At 39.4% G+C, this 18,919-nt stretch overlaps 2 protein-coding genes and 1 long non-coding RNA gene across 6 annotated transcripts; 1 reads left to right on the top strand and 2 right to left on the bottom strand.

The window, feature by feature from the left end:
- Positions 1-104: 104 nt before the first annotated feature.
- On the bottom strand, positions 105-7,702 carry LOC5511160 (protein AATF). 2 transcript variants are annotated; one of them, XM_032380351.2, is made up of 12 exons: positions 7,397-7,702; positions 6,780-7,088; positions 5,473-5,610; positions 4,577-4,827; positions 4,075-4,197; positions 3,179-3,223; positions 2,750-2,854; positions 2,215-2,292; positions 2,008-2,072; positions 813-893; positions 564-635; positions 105-242 (listed from the first exon to the last, which is right to left on the bottom strand). In XM_032380351.2, exons 1-12 carry the CDS (start codon positions 7,686-7,688, stop codon positions 170-172), a joined length of 1,632 nt encoding a protein of 543 aa, XP_032236242.1. In that variant the 5' UTR covers positions 7,689-7,702; the 3' UTR covers positions 105-169. The 2 variants fall into 2 exon arrangements, with proteins under 2 accessions (XP_032236242.1, XP_032236243.1); XM_032380352.2 differs by having other exon boundaries at positions 2,215-2,289.
- Positions 7,703-7,958: 256 nt separating this feature from the next.
- On the top strand, positions 7,959-18,907 carry LOC5511134 (eukaryotic translation initiation factor 4E type 3). 2 transcript variants are annotated; one of them, XM_032380354.2, is made up of 8 exons: positions 7,959-8,181; positions 8,312-8,384; positions 8,863-8,957; positions 9,652-9,712; positions 9,883-9,949; positions 17,742-17,848; positions 17,987-18,047; positions 18,144-18,907. In XM_032380354.2, exons 1-8 carry the CDS (start codon positions 7,997-7,999, stop codon positions 18,209-18,211), a joined length of 717 nt encoding a protein of 238 aa, XP_032236245.2. In that variant the 5' UTR covers positions 7,959-7,996; the 3' UTR covers positions 18,212-18,907. The 2 variants fall into 2 exon arrangements, with proteins under 2 accessions (XP_032236245.2, XP_048585010.1); XM_048729053.1 differs by having other exon boundaries at positions 7,960-8,181; positions 17,742-17,836.
- On the bottom strand, positions 16,013-17,358 carry LOC116617570. Of its 2 annotated transcripts, XR_007311944.1 has the most exons (3): positions 17,029-17,358; positions 16,680-16,773; positions 16,013-16,256 (listed from the first exon to the last, which is right to left on the bottom strand). It is a non-coding gene; the product is annotated as an uncharacterized LOC116617570 (long non-coding RNA). The 2 variants fall into 2 exon arrangements; XR_004295794.1 differs by having other exon boundaries at positions 16,013-16,773.
- Positions 18,908-18,919: the final 12 nt, after the last annotated feature.

The following is an 18,919-nucleotide window of genomic DNA, read 5'->3' as shown; positions in this document are numbered from 1 at the left end:
CATTTAGTATATAATTACTGTGTATATTCTGTGAATCCTGATTATGCCAAGCTACCTGATAAACGATAAACTTTTGGCTAGAAAAAAACTCGCTTCCAGAAAGGTTGAAGATAATGTTATTTTCTTGAAATTAAGGCAACATTATATAAGCAATGGTAGGTCTGTCCCTTCATTTGATACTTTCGACTTCATTTTCGGGGTGCGATGGCTTCTGGCCAAACAACGAAGAAAACAATTCATTTCTAGAATAAATGGAAATATCTTATCATTACAAAGATAAAATGAATTTTTTGGTGTTGCCACCTAAGTACCTAGATGTCACAGTGTCACAAGCTCTCTTCCCAACCCACACCCTTCCTTCATTAGCGGCATCCTAAAACACTTACTTCTCTCTATATACTACCCCCCCCCCCCAAAAAAAAAAACAAAAAAAAAACACAAAAACATTTTCCCCAGTTATCACCTAGTGCACCATTAAGAAACCCCCCCTTCCACTGTTGCTAACAGGGGGGGAGTTGTAAGTCACAAGGATAGAACAGCCTGGAATGATCCAGAAGACTGACCTTGAAGAGTCAGACATAGTGCCTCTCTCAATAGGTGCCATGTAGCTGACTAACTTGCTGTGGACATTGTAACTGTGAACAAAGATGACATTGAAACTCAAATTAAAAACTATGATGACCAAAGTCAGCTTTGGGTTTATCAATAGCTAGATTATTACGGTGTATCCTTGCTTTCCAGATTTAGAGGTGAGAAAAAAATGTATGTCTTTGGGGAATATTTATCATACGGTTTTAGGGAACACAACCAACCGTATCTTTCTGCCCTTGCTTGCTTTTGTATCAACTTTCTTCTTGATCTTGCGTCTTAGCTTCTGAAGTTCTAGCCATTGTCTAAAATCAAAGACCATATATAAAAACTATATACTACACCAAAGCAAGGGGTTCGACTAGAATAAATCACCACCGCTTTACACATTTTAAGACTGCTTTACACACACTGGTTACACACTCGTTAATTTTGTGCATGTCTTTTTCGTGTTGACATGAACAAAACATGTCAGGACCAAATATTTTTCTTCTATACTTGAATAGTTAAAGATATTTCCGTTAAAAATAAGCTGTGAATAATACTAGAGGAAAAAAGAGGAAGGCAGGTTACGCTAGCCGCGTAAGAAAGGGACGTCTCTGTGCAAGATTAGCACGGGAAAAATGCAAAAAGTACAACGAAATGAGACGAACAAAATCCAAAGCAAAGCAACAAAACAAGCACAAAGTCGGCGCTTGAAATGCCCATTTTCCAAAAAAACTAATCGCTTACTTACAACCCTTCAACGGAGCTCAAAGTTAATGTTTCTCGATATATTAATTTTATTCTACGAAAACGACGAAGAAATTAATCGGCGAAATTTTATTTGGCGGCCAAAAAGCAAAATATTTCTTTTTCTTCATTTTAAAAGTATCATATAGTCCCCGGAATGGCCCTCTAAAACTTACTTTTGGTATGTTATTAGAAATAAGAGGTAGCTAAATAACAATGGTAAAAAAAATCCTTGCCCGCATATGGATTTTTTTTCAGGGGCGAATTTCAAAGTAGGTGAATAACAGAGTGACTGAAAGTAAAAATACGCCAATATCTCAGAATTCCTCTTATAGACTTTAATAAAACTTCCTAAAAGTGTCGACCAAGGTCTGATGTACAATATCCCATAGCTTTTTTATTAATAATTTGCATGTAGAGATCAGCACTTCGCGAATAGTGAATTTAACGGGTTCACCGTTTCGTTGCCGTAGAAACAACAATGTAAACATATATTACATTTTTATAAAGTTCATCCCTAGCTACATGGCATGGCCAAATAGTTTGATGATCCGATCCCTGTAGCAGAAGATATGAGTTGTGATTGACAGGATGGTTGGAGATTCGGGAAACTGTATCAAATCTCCTTAAGTCGTCAACAAAAACACACTTTTAGTTGGAAAACGCATGGAATTTCTTCCAAGTTACCTTCCCATCTCAATGGGATCATCTGTGCTTGAGGACGTCTTTCTTTCAATTAACTCACGAAGAAGCTGGAAAAAAATTCACAGGAATATGAAAAGGGACAATAAGGAGGGAAAGGCTGTACATGTTTTGATATTAGTTCAGCCGATCGAACTGCTTCATAGATGGCAGACAATGCCTAAGTGACAGCTTTTTCAGTTTAAACCAGACCTGGTGGTAGAAGTCATCATCATCAAAGACTTGAGGGTCGTAGTCTTTCAGGTGAGCATCTGCAGTGCTTTCCAGCTGCTGTGATTTAAACAAAAAACAAAAAACACTTCATTACTTGCATCTTTGGGAACCGAGGGTAAGCCACGAAGTACCAAGAAAATGAGGAGAGAAAAAAACTTAGTGGGAAAGAGGGTGAAGGAGATGGAGAAGAAAATGTCTATTAAAGAAGCAATCAAGCCACCAATTTATGCTGCGGCGCACAGTACCGAGTGTTACAAGAATCTGTATTACTAATAAAGTATCAAACTTCAATTGTGGATGGTTATTTTGAAGTGAATCTTACAAATGAGCCACTGTATTGTAACTGTAAACAATAAAAAAGTGGTTAATCAATATTCTCTAACAGAAAAGTGATTTCTGTTCTATAAAGCAGAATTGGGTCTACCCAGCAAAACATGCAGAGCTATGTATTGTAGCTTAAAGTCAGATAATGAACAAAATAAATTGTAGCAAAAAAAAACATAGATTACAGCACCTGATTTTCAGTTTCACAAAGTGTTTCTGTAGCTTTACCAAGAGCTCTGTATGAACTTCTCTTCAGCTGAGTCCTTTTAATCAATCTGTCTTTATCATTTAAAATCTATTTAAAGAAAAACAAACAGAAAATTAAAAGTCAATGTATATCATTATTGTGCTGCAAAAATGCAACTAAACTGTTCCACTTATTTGAAAAGGCTAAAAAACCAATGGCACCCTGATAACACGAATCCTCAAAAGATGAAAAATATGTTTAAATCAGTGGAGAGTTTGAGTTATCTGAGTACAAACATAGTAAACTCAAAGTTAGTTTGAGTTAACGAGGAATATTAATCATACAGTACAAGTTATAGTAAATGAGCTTCACTAACAAATAAATAGGTAAATACTGTAAATATAAATCTATAAAAAATTTTTTTAAGGATACCTGTCTTATTTGTGTCAGTGCCGACCTATCGAAAGAGCTAAATCCCTAAAAAATAAATTGGAGATAAGTATAAAATAATATACACCTAAAAGTTGTAACAAATGCTGTATGAATTGTACTGTTGATAATGTATATCTGCCTGGCTTTTTGATAATAATCGCCTCTGCTAATGTACCTGCCTCTCAGACAATCTTCATTCTTATTGTTCGAGATGTGCATTTAATGTGTCCCTTACATATTTGATAGTACTAACTCAAATGCCAGGCCTAACAAAAGCCTTTCTAGTGTCCTTCCTTTCTTTATACTGTATGTGTTTATGCAGTGTATTAAAGCATCCTTCATTTCGTTATGTACACCGTATGTTCCTTTCTTTATGTGTGCTTCTATTATAGTGTCCTTACTTTCTTTATGTGTGGTTTTCCTATTATAGTGTCCTTCCTTTCTTTATGTGTGCTTTTCCAATTACAGTATATACCGTCCTTACTTTCTTTATGTGTGGTTTTCCTATTATAGTGTCCTTCCTTTCTTTATGTGTGCTTTTCCAATTACAGTATATACCGTCCTTACTTTCTTTATGTGTGGTTTTCCTATTATAGTGTCCTTCCTTTCTTTATGTGTGCTTTTCCAATTACAGTATATACCGTCCTTACTTTCTTTATGTGTGGTTTTCCTATTATAGTGTCCTTCCTTTCTTTATGTGTGCTTTTCCAATTACAGTATATACCGTCCTTACTTTCTTTATGTGTGGTTTTCCTATTATAGTGTCCTTCCTTTCTCTATGTGTGCTTTTCCAATTACAGTATATACCGTCCTTACTTTCTTTATGTGTGCCTCTCCTATTATAGTGTCTTTCCTTTTTTATCCTGAGCTTCCCCTTCCTTCAGTATTGGTGTTACCTTATTATTGACTTTTCCAGAAGCTAATCTTGTTTTCTCACTCCATTTCGATATTGTTGAGTCTTGGAAGCCTTGGAAAGCTTTGTGGCGTTTAGAAATGCATTCTCCAAACTCCTGAGCGGTCTATAAAAAAAATTGCATATCCATAAAATCTAATAGTTTGGTTTGGGGGCCTAACCCAAAAAGTATTATTAGCAAAATGTTTGAGACTATATTTGATAATTTCATACTAAACAAAGAAACAATATTCTTATCCTCAAAAAGGGGTTTGACTACCACCCAATTAACTGCTGTACAGTATCTTCCCATTTAATGGCTTATAAGAAAACAGTGATATTGTATGGTAGCTTAAAAAGAAATATTATCTTCAGGGGGGGAAGCCTCAGATATTTCTTTTTTTTTTTTTGCTTTGGGGGCTGATGTTTTTTATGTCTTTTGTAAAATACTTGTGTACCAATGTTAAAGTGCCCCCAAATGTTTCACTATGCCTTTTATTACTTACTAATTCAGCTTTTCTCTTTGAACTAAGTTTTAAGCCTTCCTTTTCTGTTGAGCTGTTAGGGATCTTTTCTGTGTCAGCACCATTCTCCTCATCTTCAGAATCACTGGGGATCTCCTCATCACCGTCTTCACCAACACTTTGCTGGGAATTACCAGGAAGAAGTAGTATATTACTGGTCTCTTGGTTTTGCTCAAGAAGCTTCTCTTGTAAAAGCAAAAGCTTTTGAAGTATGTTTGATATGGATTTCCTGCCTTAAAATACAAAATAAATACATCAGAGAAATATTACACAATTCTAAAAACAACCTGTGGCAATGACTCAGGTTATGGTCTTTTTAAGAGAATCCAATCTTCCAAAACATGCATGCATGCACCTTCAGCCACGGGCTATATGATAATTTGACTCTATAATGAGGTCTAATGTCTTGTTAGTGTTGAATAAAGCATGTACAGTATCCCTACTTCAACTGGATGTATTTGCCTTGGTTTCACTCCTACAGCAAACTCTGTCCCTACAAGCTTGCGACCTTGCAAATGACAAGCTGTGTAACTGCTGCTGCCACCTTGTAAAATGTGATGCTTGTGGTCGAGTTACTCATTTACCAGGTGGTGGCGTGCTGTATTCAACACTAACAAGACATTAGACATTTCGGAGTCAAATTATCCTATAGCCCTTGCTTCAGCAAATCCTGGCTACATGCCTAAGCCATCAGATGAAAAAATAAAAACCCCCCCTATGGGTGGGTAATAATTCACCCCCTATGTACAGTAGGTGTGTAGATGACAGAGTCATCATTCATCATCTATGACAGAGTCATCAGTCATCATCTAGGAAATATTTGAGGAAATGTTACTTCTTAAAAATATAACATGGATACACTACAGAGTTCTACTCACTTTGCTGCTGTGCTTCTGACAAATGCTTGTCTCCACATGCTGTGAATTGTTGAATGTCCATATGCTGAGGAAGTTTATTGGCCAAAACTAGTGCTTTTTGTACTTTGATTCTGTACTCCAAAAAGCTATCCCATAAACCTGAAATAAAGAAAATATTACCAAATACTGTATAAATGTAAAAGAATGCTTTCACATCAAGAATTTGAGTGGCTGAATAGATATGCAAACCTGACCCATAGCCTTTCAAGGTTATGGTTAACATTCACCCTTACAAAAATGTTTATCTGCAAAAGTGATGCGTTTAAGTAATTATCTGGGCTACTAAAAACAAATAAGGTGGATTTGACTGATGGAGTAAGTACGCAGCTGCTTTGTCTCCTATTATCTTTGTTCTACAAAGGAGTTCTTTTGTCTCTATTCTTCTCGTTCTTTGTGTCTAGGTGCGGATATTGTTCATTTGCCCAATCAAATTGCAGCTTGTAAGAGCTGCGTACTGACCCGACTGATGTGCAAGATGTTAAGGTGAGAAAGTGTTGAAAATTAGAGAGTTGATATGGGACCTTTAAAAGCACATTACAGCAAAACTTAATCACTAAATAATACCCTAGAATTCATTTTTTTTCTTATAATTTGGCAAACATGTAGAACAATAGCCTCGCTTCAAAAGGGGTTCCCAATTTTGATATTGTTTTTTAATCAAAAGTTATCCTCACCAAAAGGCCGGGAATAGAAAAAAGGATTGTCTACAAAACACTTCCCTCTCTCCCATACACACACAGACATGCCCAAATATCCTGGATCTATCCTGTCGTTTCTCGAAACACCCGAATTCTCGGGCCCGAAAATGATTTATTCCTTAAATTTGAAAAGATTGCTAATTCCTATAGAATTTATGGTATCTAGACGTGTTAAAATATTGTCAAACATCATAGTTTACGACAAAGACTCATGTAAAGGATGATTCTCTTTATAGATTTAAAGATTTTGATCTTTCCCAAATTTCTCGGGCCCAAAAATCACATGTCTTAAATATTAAGAAAGTTCTTGGGACCTCGCAGTCACCCAAGACTTTTCGGGTAACTTTCTGGCTTCAGCAAAACTTCGAAAATAGCCCTTTTGAGCGTAATCATTCGGAATATGAACCAAGAGGAAGTTCAAACTGTTCTAAATCATGAAAGCGGTTCTCAAAAAGGAAAACATGCAAAATTTAAAAAAAAAAAGCAAAATAAAGTTTTCGGGCCCGAGAATTCTCGGGTGTTTAGAGAAACGGGCGTCTGGCCTGTACTTATGGTGGTAGTGAAGCTTACTCAATTGAGACTTTACAGCATTCCCTTTTTCAATTTCATCCTCCATATTGGAAGATGAGAACTTCTGAATGTCTTTTACAGAACGATCATCATCAGACATGTCCTCCTCACTGTCATCATCATCATCAACTTCATCGTCATTGGAACCATCATCATGGCTGGCATTTCTGTCATCATCAACATTGGGATCATCAATGCTGACATCATCATTTCCGTCAACATCATTTTCATCATCGGTCAGTTCTTGAGGTTTTTGGTTATGCCTTGTTCCATTGCTTTCTTTTATAGAATCATCCTCAGATAAGACACCTACAGAAAACATGGAGAAAATATAAATATTAAAAGCGTGAGCCAAAAAATATAATAATAATAAATAAGGGCGACCCAGAAAGTAAGGGGGGGGGGGGAGCACAGAAACAAAGAAATAAAAAAAGTCTGAGCAAGAATGATAAAATAAGGGCTGAAAGAAGCAACATTCTTAGAAAGCATCCTTTAGAGAAGATTTAGGGGTAGAGAAGATTCCGATTTTTTCCCCCACGTGGTTAATATTGCCAAACTGTATTGTGATAAACGACGGCTCTGGCTTTGAAAATACCAGGGATTTCGAGCAGGCGTACCTTCTATACTATCATTACCATCTGATAGCTCAACGTCTTGGAAATCACCCCTCAGTCGAGCTAATTCGGCTCGTGATGTCCTTCTACCAACATACTTTGGGTCTTCATCCTCTAACAAAGGTGCGTTTCCTCGTCTAAGAGCACTTAGGGCGGTACTATCGCCATTATCGTCACTATCAGTATGACCTGTAACCAACTGCGCTTTGGTTGAGCTGTAATCATCTTCTTCAGGATCAAAACTTTTTGGTTCTGGGTTAGCGAGAAGTTTGATTTGCTCGACAAGGGAAGCCATGTTGGGTCAAGTGACCTGGCCTCCCCAGGAAACAGTACTTTATCGTGGGCAAAAACATCCTATAGGGGAGGGGTGAAATCAGTTTCAAACTGTAATTTGATTTATATTCACCATTCTATCCGATACAGCAATAAAAGTGTGCAGATGCATTAAAAAAATTATTTCAAGCCAAAACAAGGATATGGATAAGATAACGTTAGCCCCCATGAAAAATATTCTAATAATGTATCTCCATCCTCCATCCTCCCCTAAAATATTTTGTCCCGCTCTCGTGACGTAATTTGTTGTGGTTCGCAGTGTTCGAGAAGATGGCAGTCCAACACGGTAGCTCGCCATTCTTCGAAGCACCAAAAACCTCCTTTCCCGTTTCCAAAACGGATTCAGACGGCGAAACAGATTCCCCTCAACTGTCTCGCAGGTCTCTTACCGAACTAGAAGACTCCGAAAAGAGTGGAATACTACTCAACTCGTCTTGGACTTTATGGCACGATCGGTAAGATTGCCGGGGAATATTTCGCTGTTGACAAGGAGATTTGCACCGTTTTCGCGTGTAATCCTTGCAATCCTTACAGTATGCTTCGAAAGCTTATATTCATTTTATTATTTGTTATTTTATTTTGAAGGTACATAAGAGGGGCTACTGCGGCTGAATACGCTGCCAACTTGAGGAAAATCTATAATTTTCATACAGTCCAGGTATGTTTTGTTTGTGCCAAAATGTCTACCACACTATTGCGGTGATAATTATGTATTTACGCTCTTTTCTTTTAGGTGTTTTTGTGTCTTCTCCAACACCCAACCATATTTTTGATCGCCGGAGTTTGATTTCAATTATCAGATTTTTTTTGCATATCGTGTCCTTAGGCCTAAGTTGATCTATTTTTTCAGTGTCGTTTGAATAAAGTTCCGCCGATATCATTTCTTATCTTACTTGCATGCAACATTAGCCATTTGCTAACCCCTTTAGCATTTACTCATCTATATATATTTTTTTATATATAAAAGGGAAATACTACGACCTCGCAAACTCGAGAGTGTAAAAATATAGCTTGGGCAATTATTTGATTATCACACTTTTGATTTCAAAGCGTTAAACACTGCACTCAAAGCAGTTTATTTAGTGTATTTGTTTCTGTTTTTATTTTATTATTTATGTCTCCTGTGGTTCTTTCAGAGTTTTTGGAGTGTGTTTAACAACATACCAAAGGCTAGCGAACTGGGCTCAAGGGCAAGTTATCACTGCATGCGAGGTGTCCGAAGGCCTATTTGGTAGGTAGTTTCTGCAGTTGCAAGTCTGATTATGAAAATAAACCATATAGCCCAAAGCCCAATTAAAAACGAAGTGCTTTATGTGCATGATGGGTTATTTTAGATCCAGAGGCGGGTCCTCTAAAGTAAATAAGCAGGAATAACTCCCAAAAAGGAGGCACCTATTAAATATAAAATTTGTAGATTGCATAGCAGCTTACCCCCTTAGATCCTTAGACCCCCCCCCCTTAGATCTGCAGCTAAAACCCCTAAAACATTGTACAACTAATCTAACTAGCAGAAGTCAAGTGTATCTGCCTATAATACCTGTATCAACTGAATCCCAAAGTATTTTTATAAACATATAAAACAATAGGTGTTTATAATAGGGAAATATTAGCAATACGAAATCAACCCCCCCCCCCCCCAACCTTGACAAAATGCATTGTCAACTTATTCCTCTCTGGCAGTACAATTTACACTATTTTGTATACTGTACTGTTAGGTTTTATCCCTTCTACAAATGGCCATTATTTTCAAGAAATAAAACAAATGTCTAAATATTTTAGGGTCTGGGGGATAATAGTAGTAATAATTTTGCTTTCAGGTGTGGCATACTTATAGCATTCATTATTTTATAAAACAGCAATTTCAGATTGCACATCAGAAACTACAATATTAACTATAACAAAGCTTTTTAATTTCTACTCACCAGGGAGGATGCAGAAAATGCAAATGGTGGTTATTGGAAAATGAGATGCCCAAAGGATATGACTGTATGTATATTATATTATTATTTTTTTCAGACCATCTTCAATCTGTAACAGACTCTGCAGAAAGTATTTACTTTAAAAAAAAATATAGGAAATATATATATCAAGCCACTAATTTTGTATCCAATCTACATTGATACAAACAACAGTTTTCCAATTTTCTTTTTTGCCAGGATAAAGTTTGGAAAGAGCTCCTGCTTGCAGCTATTGGTGAACAGTTTGCCCCATGCATGGGTGAAGGTACGGGTTGCATGTATTTGTTTTCTTGCTACTTCTCAGCATTTATATTTAAGATCTTCCCCCTAAGAAATTTGTCTGCCAGTTCGCTAGGAATTTGAGCAAACTAACAATTTATATTTGTACCCTTGTCTTTATTTAGGTACATTTTTTTTATTATACTATAGCTCAACTATATGCATTACATGTATTTGTTTTAGCATCCTAGACACTTATTTAATGTATGGTATACACACATTCCTTCCGGGATTTAGAAGACCAGGCGTTGTAATCCTTTTACAGTTGTTTCGGTACATATTTACTGTACTAGCTGGGTTTGGAACTTGTCTTTATTCGGTCATTGCAAGTCGAGTGTTCGCTCTGTACAAGTCCGCTGACTCCTAGCGGGCGCTACCACAGGGAGACTGATCATATCGTAACATCTCCCCTTTCTTACAAAAATATGACAAAACATGATTATAAATGTAGCTAACGATGACAAGTGTAAAGTTCCAAATTAAAACATTGCCTGGAGTCTCTTTGGCTAAACTGTTTTTTTTTTGTTTAAATAAGTATTTAACGTCCTGGACAGGGTCCATGTTCTACAAGTCTAGCCTGACTGGAGGCTTAGTGATCCTTCCGCTCCTTGTCGTTCTCAAAGGAGGCTGGGTCACTTCAGGGTTGACTTCTGGTGGTGTTGGCAGATGATTTTCATCCGTGCTTCCAGTATCTAGTTCCACAGACACTGGTTGTGGGTGCTGCATCGGCAGGCTCTCCCTTACTAACTCCTCTGCATGATCCTTAGTATTGCGTATAAACTTCCTGTTCCTACGATATATAGAGCCATCAATGTCGACTAGGTATGATCTGGGGGCCACTTTGCCAATGCAAACCCCTTTCTTCAATTTCTTGGTTTCTTTTGGGAGGCTGGTCATTCTGACAGGTTCTCCGATGTTTAGCTCCGGTAGTTCCTTTGAGCCCCTGTCAAAATGTTTCTTCGCCTTTTTGCGTTTCAGCGTTAGCTTTTCTGTTACATCTTGTTGAAGCTCCGGTTCGAGTAGATGTTGTGCTAGCGGTAGAGTTGTCTTCGTTTTCTTTGACATCAATCTTTGGACTGGGCTGCTGTCCATACCTTCGGTTGGCGTATTCCTATGGTACATAAAACTCATCCATACGTCTCGCCCCGATTTATTCGCCTTCTTCTGCAGGTTTTTTGCGGATTTCACAGCTGCTTCTATCAGCCCGTTGGACTGGCTGTGGTACGGTGACGATGTCTGGTGTTCGAACTTCCAACTGGAGGCAAACGTGGTGTACTCTGCATTAGCAAACTGTGGACCATTATCGCTGTAGACCCTGTCTGGTATTCCGTAACGCGCGAAGTGCTGTTTAGTCTTGTTTATGACGTTGGCAGCTGTAGCTTGGGTTAGTTTATCAACTTCCCAGAATCCACTGTAAGCATCCACTGTTATTAGGAAATCTTTCCCGTTGAGAGTGTAGAGGTCTTGCGCAACGATACTCCAGGGGCGTTTGGGAAGCTCTGGTGTTATCAATGGTTCCTTGGCTTGAGCTGGCGCGTGATCTGCGCAGAGGCTACAGCTGCTTACGAGATCTCTGATCTGTTGGCTCATCCCAGGCCAAAACAAAGCATCCCTCGCTCTTCGGAGACATGCTTGCTCCCCTTGATGACTTGCATGGACGCGAGACATGAGTGTTTTCCGTAGGGAAGACGGGACAATAACTCTCTCTCCCTTGTACAGCACTCCATTATAGACGCTTATTTCATCACGGTATGTCCAATATTCAGCAACTCTCGGATCTGCTTCTTGTTTTGTCTCAGGCCAGCCTTGTAGCACTGTTTCTTTTAGACGTTGCAACTTCTCATCACACTCCGTTTCCTTCTGAATCCTCTTGAGGCCGTCGTCTAATACTCTGAGAAATTCGGTTGGATTAACTTGCTCTATGTCTAGCCGGCAGACGTCTTCGTGTTCTGGTCTTAGACTGTTCTTGGCTGGACCGACCTCCGGTAATGGTGCTCTAGATAGTGTGTCTGCTAGGTACATCTCTACACCTTTCTTATAACGTACATCTAAGTTGAACTTCTGCATACGCAGCAGCATGCCCTGTAAACGCTTTGGAGCTGAAGTCAACGGCTTGGGGAAGATTGCTTCCAGAGGCTTGTGGTCACTCTGTACATGCACCGATTCTCTTCCATAGATGTACTGGTTAAACCTTTCACATGCGAAAACTATCGCCAAGCACTCTTTTTCGATCTGAGCATAGCCGCGCTCTGTTGGGGTCAGTGTTCTTGATGCGAATGCCACCGGCTGATCATACTGCAGTAAGGCGGCTCCAAGACCAGTTTCGCTGCTGTCACACTGAATAGTGACTGGCTTGCTGACATCGTAATATCGTAGGACCGGATGATTTGCTACTAGATTCTTGATTCTGTCAAACGCGTCTTGGTGGTGTTGTTACCACGCCCACTCTGCTTCTTTGTCTGTGAGACGTCTTAGTTGCTCACTCTCATCTGCGAGATGGGGTACAAACTTTGCTAAGTAGTTTACAAACCCGAGGAACCGTTGGACAGCCTTTATTTTCTCAGCTTTGCTTTTTCCATCTGGACGCGGCATTTCCTGTACTGCACGGACCTTCTCGGGATCTGGTTTTACGCCTCCCGGGGTGAGGAGGTGACCTATGTAGGGGACCTCTGGCAGTCTGAGTTTCAGCTTCTTTGGGTTAAGCTTCAGGTTTACTTGTCTTGCCCTCTCCAGTAATGCAACTAGATTACTGTCATGATCTCGAAGTGCTTCTTCTTCTGTCTCTCCTTGTCCTGTGATGAGGATGTCATCTGCGACAACATAGATGCCCTGGAGACCTTCAAGTACTTCGTGTTGGCGCCTCTGGTATTCTTCCGGTGCTGTGGCGATTCCAAATGGCATTCTCAACCATCTGTATCTCCCGAACGGTGTCCAGAAGGTCGTCAAGAAGCTGCTGTCTTCGTCCAGCTTTACTTGCCAAAAACCATTCTTAGCATCTGCAACACTGAAAACTTTTGCCTTCGCTAATTCAGGTAAGATATCTTCAATGGTCGGCATCGGGTAGTGTGAGCGCTTCAAAGCTTTGTTGAAGTCCTTGGGATCAATACAAAGTCGAAGCTTTGAACCCTTCCGTACGACAACTTGACTGCTTATCCAATCCGTTGGTTCTGTGACTTTCTTTAAGACTTCCATCTTCTCGAGATCTGCAATGTGTGCTTTCAGCTCTGCTTTCAAGGGTATTGCGACTCGTCGTGGCGTATGCTTTACAGGCTGGACATCTTTTTCAACCTCGAGATGGTATTCGCCTGGCAGACATCCAAGGCCTTGGAAAACATCTTGATATTCAGTGAATATGTCTTTTTCTGAGGTGTGCAGATGTTATTCACTACATGGACTGTGATCAGCTGCATGTTGGTGCATGTCTCTCCAGACAGTAGAGGATTCTGCGTTCCCCTTACAATCTTGAAATTCAGCTTGTGTTCCTCTCCATTATAACAGCATACCAAGTCGCATTCTCCAAGTGCTGGCACAATACTGTCATCATACAGTTTAAGGTTGTTACTTGTTGGCTGCATGGCTGGTTTTCCGGTCTGCTTTATTTCGCACAGGGTCTCGTACGACACGACATTGCAGGTTGCCCCTGTGTCGAGCTGACATTGTATGCTACATTCTCCGCCGTCCTTATCCATAAATTGCAGGGGCACGAAGTAGCGTTTCCTTTCCGAGTGCTTCAACTCCAACTGTTCCGGTGCGAAGGGCATACTCCTCGTCTGAAGAATCTTCATTTAGAACATGTAAATCTTGCTTTTGCATGCAGACGGACTGGAAGTGGTTTGATTTTCCACAGTTGTGACAGGTTTTTTCGGAAGCTGGACATTTTTCCTTAGCCTTTTCATGCATTCCGCCACAGTATTTTCATTTAGCGCCGGATCTTGCTCCTCTTTCTTTTCTTCGCTTCTCAGCTGTCTTTGGAGGGGCTCCCTTGTATTCTTTCTTCTCTACTTTCTGCGTGAAGTTGATTGGTTCCTGGTGTTCCTCTCGCTCAATTTTCTTCAGTTGTTCTCTGGTGGTTTCACTTATCCTGAGTAATTCGACTGCTTTCTTCAGGCAGCATTCCTTCTCGCGGAAGAGCCGGGTCCTTGCTGCAGTATCCTTGCACCCCAGGACTAACCTTTCTCTAACCATTTCATCTTCTATCGTGCCAAAAAGGCACGGTTTTGCTAGCTGTCTTAGCTTACAGGAATTGGTCAATACTCTCATGGGCCAATTGCTCGGTGTTGTGAAATATGTATCTTTCGTATAAGATATTCCTGACAGGGACAAAGTGTTCTTCCAATTTTCTGAGAATGACTCCTGGGTCCTCCATCTCGGCCACCGACAGCTGGAGTCGCTTCAAGATCTTTTTACATTCCGTCCCCATCAAGCTCTTCAGGGTTGCTACTTGCAATCGCTTTGCTTTTTCGTCAAGACCTGTCGCTATAAGATAGTCCTCGTATGCTTCTCTGAATATTTTCCAATTACTAGAGACGTCTCCATTGCAATTCATTCCTTCGGGAGCGGGTATCTGATACGTTGCCATGTTGTGATCGATCCCCAGTGTTTTTGGCGATTTCTAAAATCCAAGATGGCGGACTCACGGGACAACTAAACTTCGAAATATCTGTACTTTCAGCGTTCGTGTTGCAGCAGAATTTCTCAGCGGAAATCCCCACGGCTTTAACTGAAAGCAGCCACTTCTGACACCATGTTTCGGTACATATTTACTGTACTAGCTGGGTTTGGAACTTGTCTTTATTCGGTCATTGCAAGTCGAGTGTTCGCTCTGTACAAGTCCGCTAACTCCTAGCGGGCGCTACCACAGGGAGACCGATCATATCGTAACAACAGTTTGCCTTAGTGTAACCTGCGCTGTCATCAACGTTGACACATTGATTCCATAAAACAATAAAAGAATCAGCACATATTGGAACTTTTAGAACATATAAGAACGCTTTTAGTAGCCGCCCTGATGAAGGACTGCCAGCAGGCAAGTAAAGTGCGAAACGCTGGAATCTTTCGACTTCTGTTTTCCCTTAACTTGTTATAAAACAACAAACGAATGCCGCCAAAAAAATCACTTATCTCAGCCCTTTGCAGAAATCTCTTGGAAATAACTACGAGATCCTGAGCCTATATACTTCAGGAATCTACTCTGTGTACGTTACGGACGGTGTTTGTTATGAATTGAAGTAATAAACGCGAACATTTGTGCCGAACTCTTCTTAATTCAAGACTTCTTTTTGTTGAATAAATGCAGTATATTATATACGCTTTATATTGTTCTACAGAAGTTTAAAAATCATCGGATTACTTTTATAAATTGGTCTTAACCAAATTTGTTTTATTTTATCGGGATGGTTTGTTGGTGGCGAGTTGACTATAGATCATAGCATGCGAAACAGTGAAATGGTCCGGGTAAAATTGTCATACTTTGCACACTTGCAAAAAGGGGACAAAACGAAGCGTTTGAAGTATAAAAACATTACAAAGGAACTAGCAAGTGCCTGGATTCAAAAGGAATTCAAAAGCAAAACAATATTTATCGTGATGGGGTACTAAATAGCGCTTACCAGCACGTTATAGCACGACAAATTCGTCCCGACACACAAACAAATCTCACATTGAAATAGGCTTGGAGGATAAAGATTTTATACAATCTTTATATGCTGATAGCATCATGAGAGAAGTGGATGCGGGGGGGGGGGGGGGGGGGGATTGGCCAACACCTCTAGTCGTACAGAATTTTCGATTTCATATAATATTCTCGTAAAAACAACAACCACAGCTACTGCAAACGTTATAACTCCAGCGAAAAAAAAAAGCAGCATTATAGTTTGATGGTTTATAAAACATCACTTATTTGTTACCAGGTCTTGAAATTACTGACCGAGCCCGAGGACCTAATACGGCTGTTTAGTTGACCGCGCGCGGTCGGGATCATAAGATAAGGGACCTCACGCGAGAGACAATCATAGCGCGCGATGAGATGGATACCGACCCCGAAAAAGAATCATACACACAAACTTTTATTTCCAACCAATGCTGTAAGGCAAGCCCGTTCAAGCGGGCTATGAGTACACTTGCTCAGCTTTCCATTATACAAGAAAATAAGTGTCTGTGTAATATGGATATTTCAACTCAGGGCAGCATTAGCATCTCAGGCACATCGAACAAAATGCGGCTAAGCGCAATGTAACGAAGTCCTCAGCACGATACAGCTCATCTGCGCATTTGAGCTTTGTGCTTGGATGAAGCTGTAAAAAGAAAACAAAATGCCTTAAAATACAATGAACTCTCATTCACCACCATTCACTACCAATGTGAACGAGATAATATAAGAAGGGTTAATGCAACAGTGTGCACTCCAACGGCACGGATGGATGTATTGCTACTAAAGAGAATGAAATATTATTATAAGGGCTAATGCAACAGTGCACACTCCGACGGAACGTCTGGATGCACTGCTACTAAAGTGAATGAGATATTATTATAAGAAGAGATTAATGCAACAGTGCACACTCTGACGGAACGTCTGGATGCACTGTTACTAAAGTGAATGAGATATTATAAGAGAGAATAAAGTTAGAAAGTTAGAGTAAAAAAGCAGGTCATACTGTAAGTAGAATTCCACAGAAAAGTAAATATTTTTAAACAATATTATATTTTCATGATCATACAAACGGCTCAGGTTGTCAACTTTCACTATCCTGTGGCAGAATATGTTGCGGTTCTTGGTTGTATTCATATGGAAGAGTAGCTCTCTAGTTTGCCCTAGAAAGGTATTAAAAACCATGTTCTACAGTAGACTATCAATGACACAAACCAGTATTTAAGTTGTATACGTATTTTGTGTTTGTAAACACGATTTTATATCAGCCTTGCCCAAGACGATTATATATTTCCATAACAAGGTTTTTAAAGATTTCGGTCTAGAGTAGTTTTGGCAGGCTTTGATGCATACCGCATAACGGGCCATGCAAAGTTTAGCATGTCAAGCGAAAATGAGTATCCTTAAAATCAGCATACCTTGTATTTGAGGTACTGCGTGATAGAGTAAAGGGTGGACGTCCTAGATACGAGTTGCAATCAGTCGTTCGACTGATGTAGAACGGCATCAATCGCCTTTGCTCTCACTGCCATGGCGGGCTTTTGATTCAAGCAGTTTCTCTCGCTTTACCAGCGAATTCTTCCTGGAATCGTTGCAGGAAAACTCTTTGCAACTTTGCAAAAGGGCCGCTCACCACAAATCTCATAATGAAAGGATGTAAAAGCGTTTCATAGAGTCGAATAAACGGGAGAGGACAGCGAATTCACCATCCCGCGTTCATAAAGATTCAAATGTCGAGTAAATGTATAACTCATTACTGAAACTGTAAAACGTCAGGTAAAGAAGCTGACAAGTTAATCCCTAGTTGACAAACAAACGCGCTACTCTGGAAACCGCAATATAATTACCCCTGGAAATCGGGAACTTACAGTTTAGATCATTTGCGTCTCGTCATGGATTTGAGAAATAAAGGTGCCTATTTAAAAAATCAGTGATTTCTTATACTTTGAATTCTGCTTTTTATATAAGTGAACAATGTTCAGATTTTACTAGATTTATGTCTGATATTAGATGACACTTATTGAGTTTATTTTATGGCCCTAAAATGTGTCTCAGGAGATTCTAACATTTTTTAATAGATAGGGGGGATTTATTTGGCACTATGAGAACTAAATAGCATCATGTTTTCTAGGTGATGAAGTTTGTGGAATAAGTGTGAGCATGCGAGACAGAGATGATATTGTACAAATATGGGACACTAAAGCACGTACTGCTGCTGATGCCACTGTGAGTATTCTAGTAAGTAAAGATTTTAGCTGTCCAAGGGGTGTGGGGGGCATGGTGGTTTAGTGGATTCAAATATATGGGGGCAAGAAATTGACATAGCATATTAAGAGTGGGACTTCTTTCCCTAAAAATGCCCTTTTATTCTTCAAGGTGTTAAGAAAAGTCTGTGAGTTATTGCCAGATGTAGATTTTCAAGACCCATTCTACAAATGTAAGCATTGTCTATTTCATATCTGTTATTTGATTTTGTGAAGTTTAGATAATGTGAAATTAAGGGCAGTATTTACCAGTCATATTTTCCTTTTAGCACACCAAGAGCACACAGCATTTGAAGGCCAAAAACCCAAACCCAGATATTCTGGTGGTTTTCCGTAGGAATTTTAATGGTACAGTGATATGCGGTGTTTGTACAAAGAGCCTGAATACTCCAAGTAGATAAAAGCAAAGCAGTGTCAGGCAGATTCAACAAGCAGTTGTGATGCAAGGAACATAGGTCATTGTGTAGTAGCTATACCATTTTCTTCCAAATTTCCTTTGTAAAAGGCTGACTCTAGAAGGGGCCAAAGGTACCCCCTTGACCAAACCCCCTTACATACCACATAAAATACTAAGCCACAAAAATGTGTTTTCTTTGTCCGAACTAGCATTAGTTAATAACTTTTCAGGCTGGGAATAAACCACATGGTAGTGCAACTATCACAGAACACCCGATTTTGGAGAAGAATGTCAAGCCTCCTTCCTCTAGCTTTTGATGGAGATTTACTTTTAGTGATAGTTATCTTATAAGGTATTAAGAGAGCTTTCTTCTTAGAAATTTATTATTGCTAATTTTAATGTTAAATAGTAGTAGTTTTAAGAGGCTACCCAAAGTTTTTTTTTTACTTTCTACTACACGACTGCAGGGAAAGCTACAGTAGTATAGCTCTATAAACTAAGTATAGCTAGAGTAGTTATTTCAATTGTTTGTAAAGAAATATGCCCTTCCCCTGGTTTTTACAAATTATTTCATTTTTTCAAAATGTATTTGATTCATATAGCATGTTGTAGTTCAATGAAATATTGGTTTCATTATTGGGCTTGACT

This window comes from Nematostella vectensis, chromosome 1 (genome assembly GCF_932526225.1).
Source record: "Nematostella vectensis chromosome 1, jaNemVect1.1, whole genome shotgun sequence".
NCBI classification, from domain to species: domain Eukaryota; kingdom Metazoa; phylum Cnidaria; class Anthozoa; order Actiniaria; family Edwardsiidae; genus Nematostella; species Nematostella vectensis.
The sequence above is the reverse complement of the archived record's forward strand: the minus strand, read 5'-3'. Positions and strand labels throughout refer to the sequence as shown.

Excerpts from the sequence above, each read along its gene's own strand:
- LOC5511160 (XM_032380351.2), bottom strand. The coding sequence starts at position 7,688 with ATGGCTTCCCTTGTCGAGCAAATCAAACTTCTCGCTAACCCAGAACCA. Across the intron at positions 894-2,007 it reads GATCCCATTGAGATGGGAAG|ACAATGGCTAGAACTTCAGA; the intron begins GTAACTTGGAAG and ends CTTTGATTTTAG. Across the intron at positions 636-812 it reads AGCAAGGGCAGAAAGATACG|TTACAATGTCCACAGCAAGT; the intron begins GTTGGTTGTGTT and ends CTTTGTTCACAG.
- LOC5511134 (XM_032380354.2), top strand. The coding sequence starts at position 7,997 with ATGGCAGTCCAACACGGTAGCTCGCCATTCTTCGAAGCACCAAAAACC. Across the intron at positions 8,385-8,862 it reads ATAATTTTCATACAGTCCAG|AGTTTTTGGAGTGTGTTTAA; the intron begins GTATGTTTTGTT and ends TGGTTCTTTCAG. Across the intron at positions 18,048-18,143 it reads TCAAGACCCATTCTACAAAT|CACACCAAGAGCACACAGCA; the intron begins GTAAGCATTGTC and ends TTTTCCTTTTAG.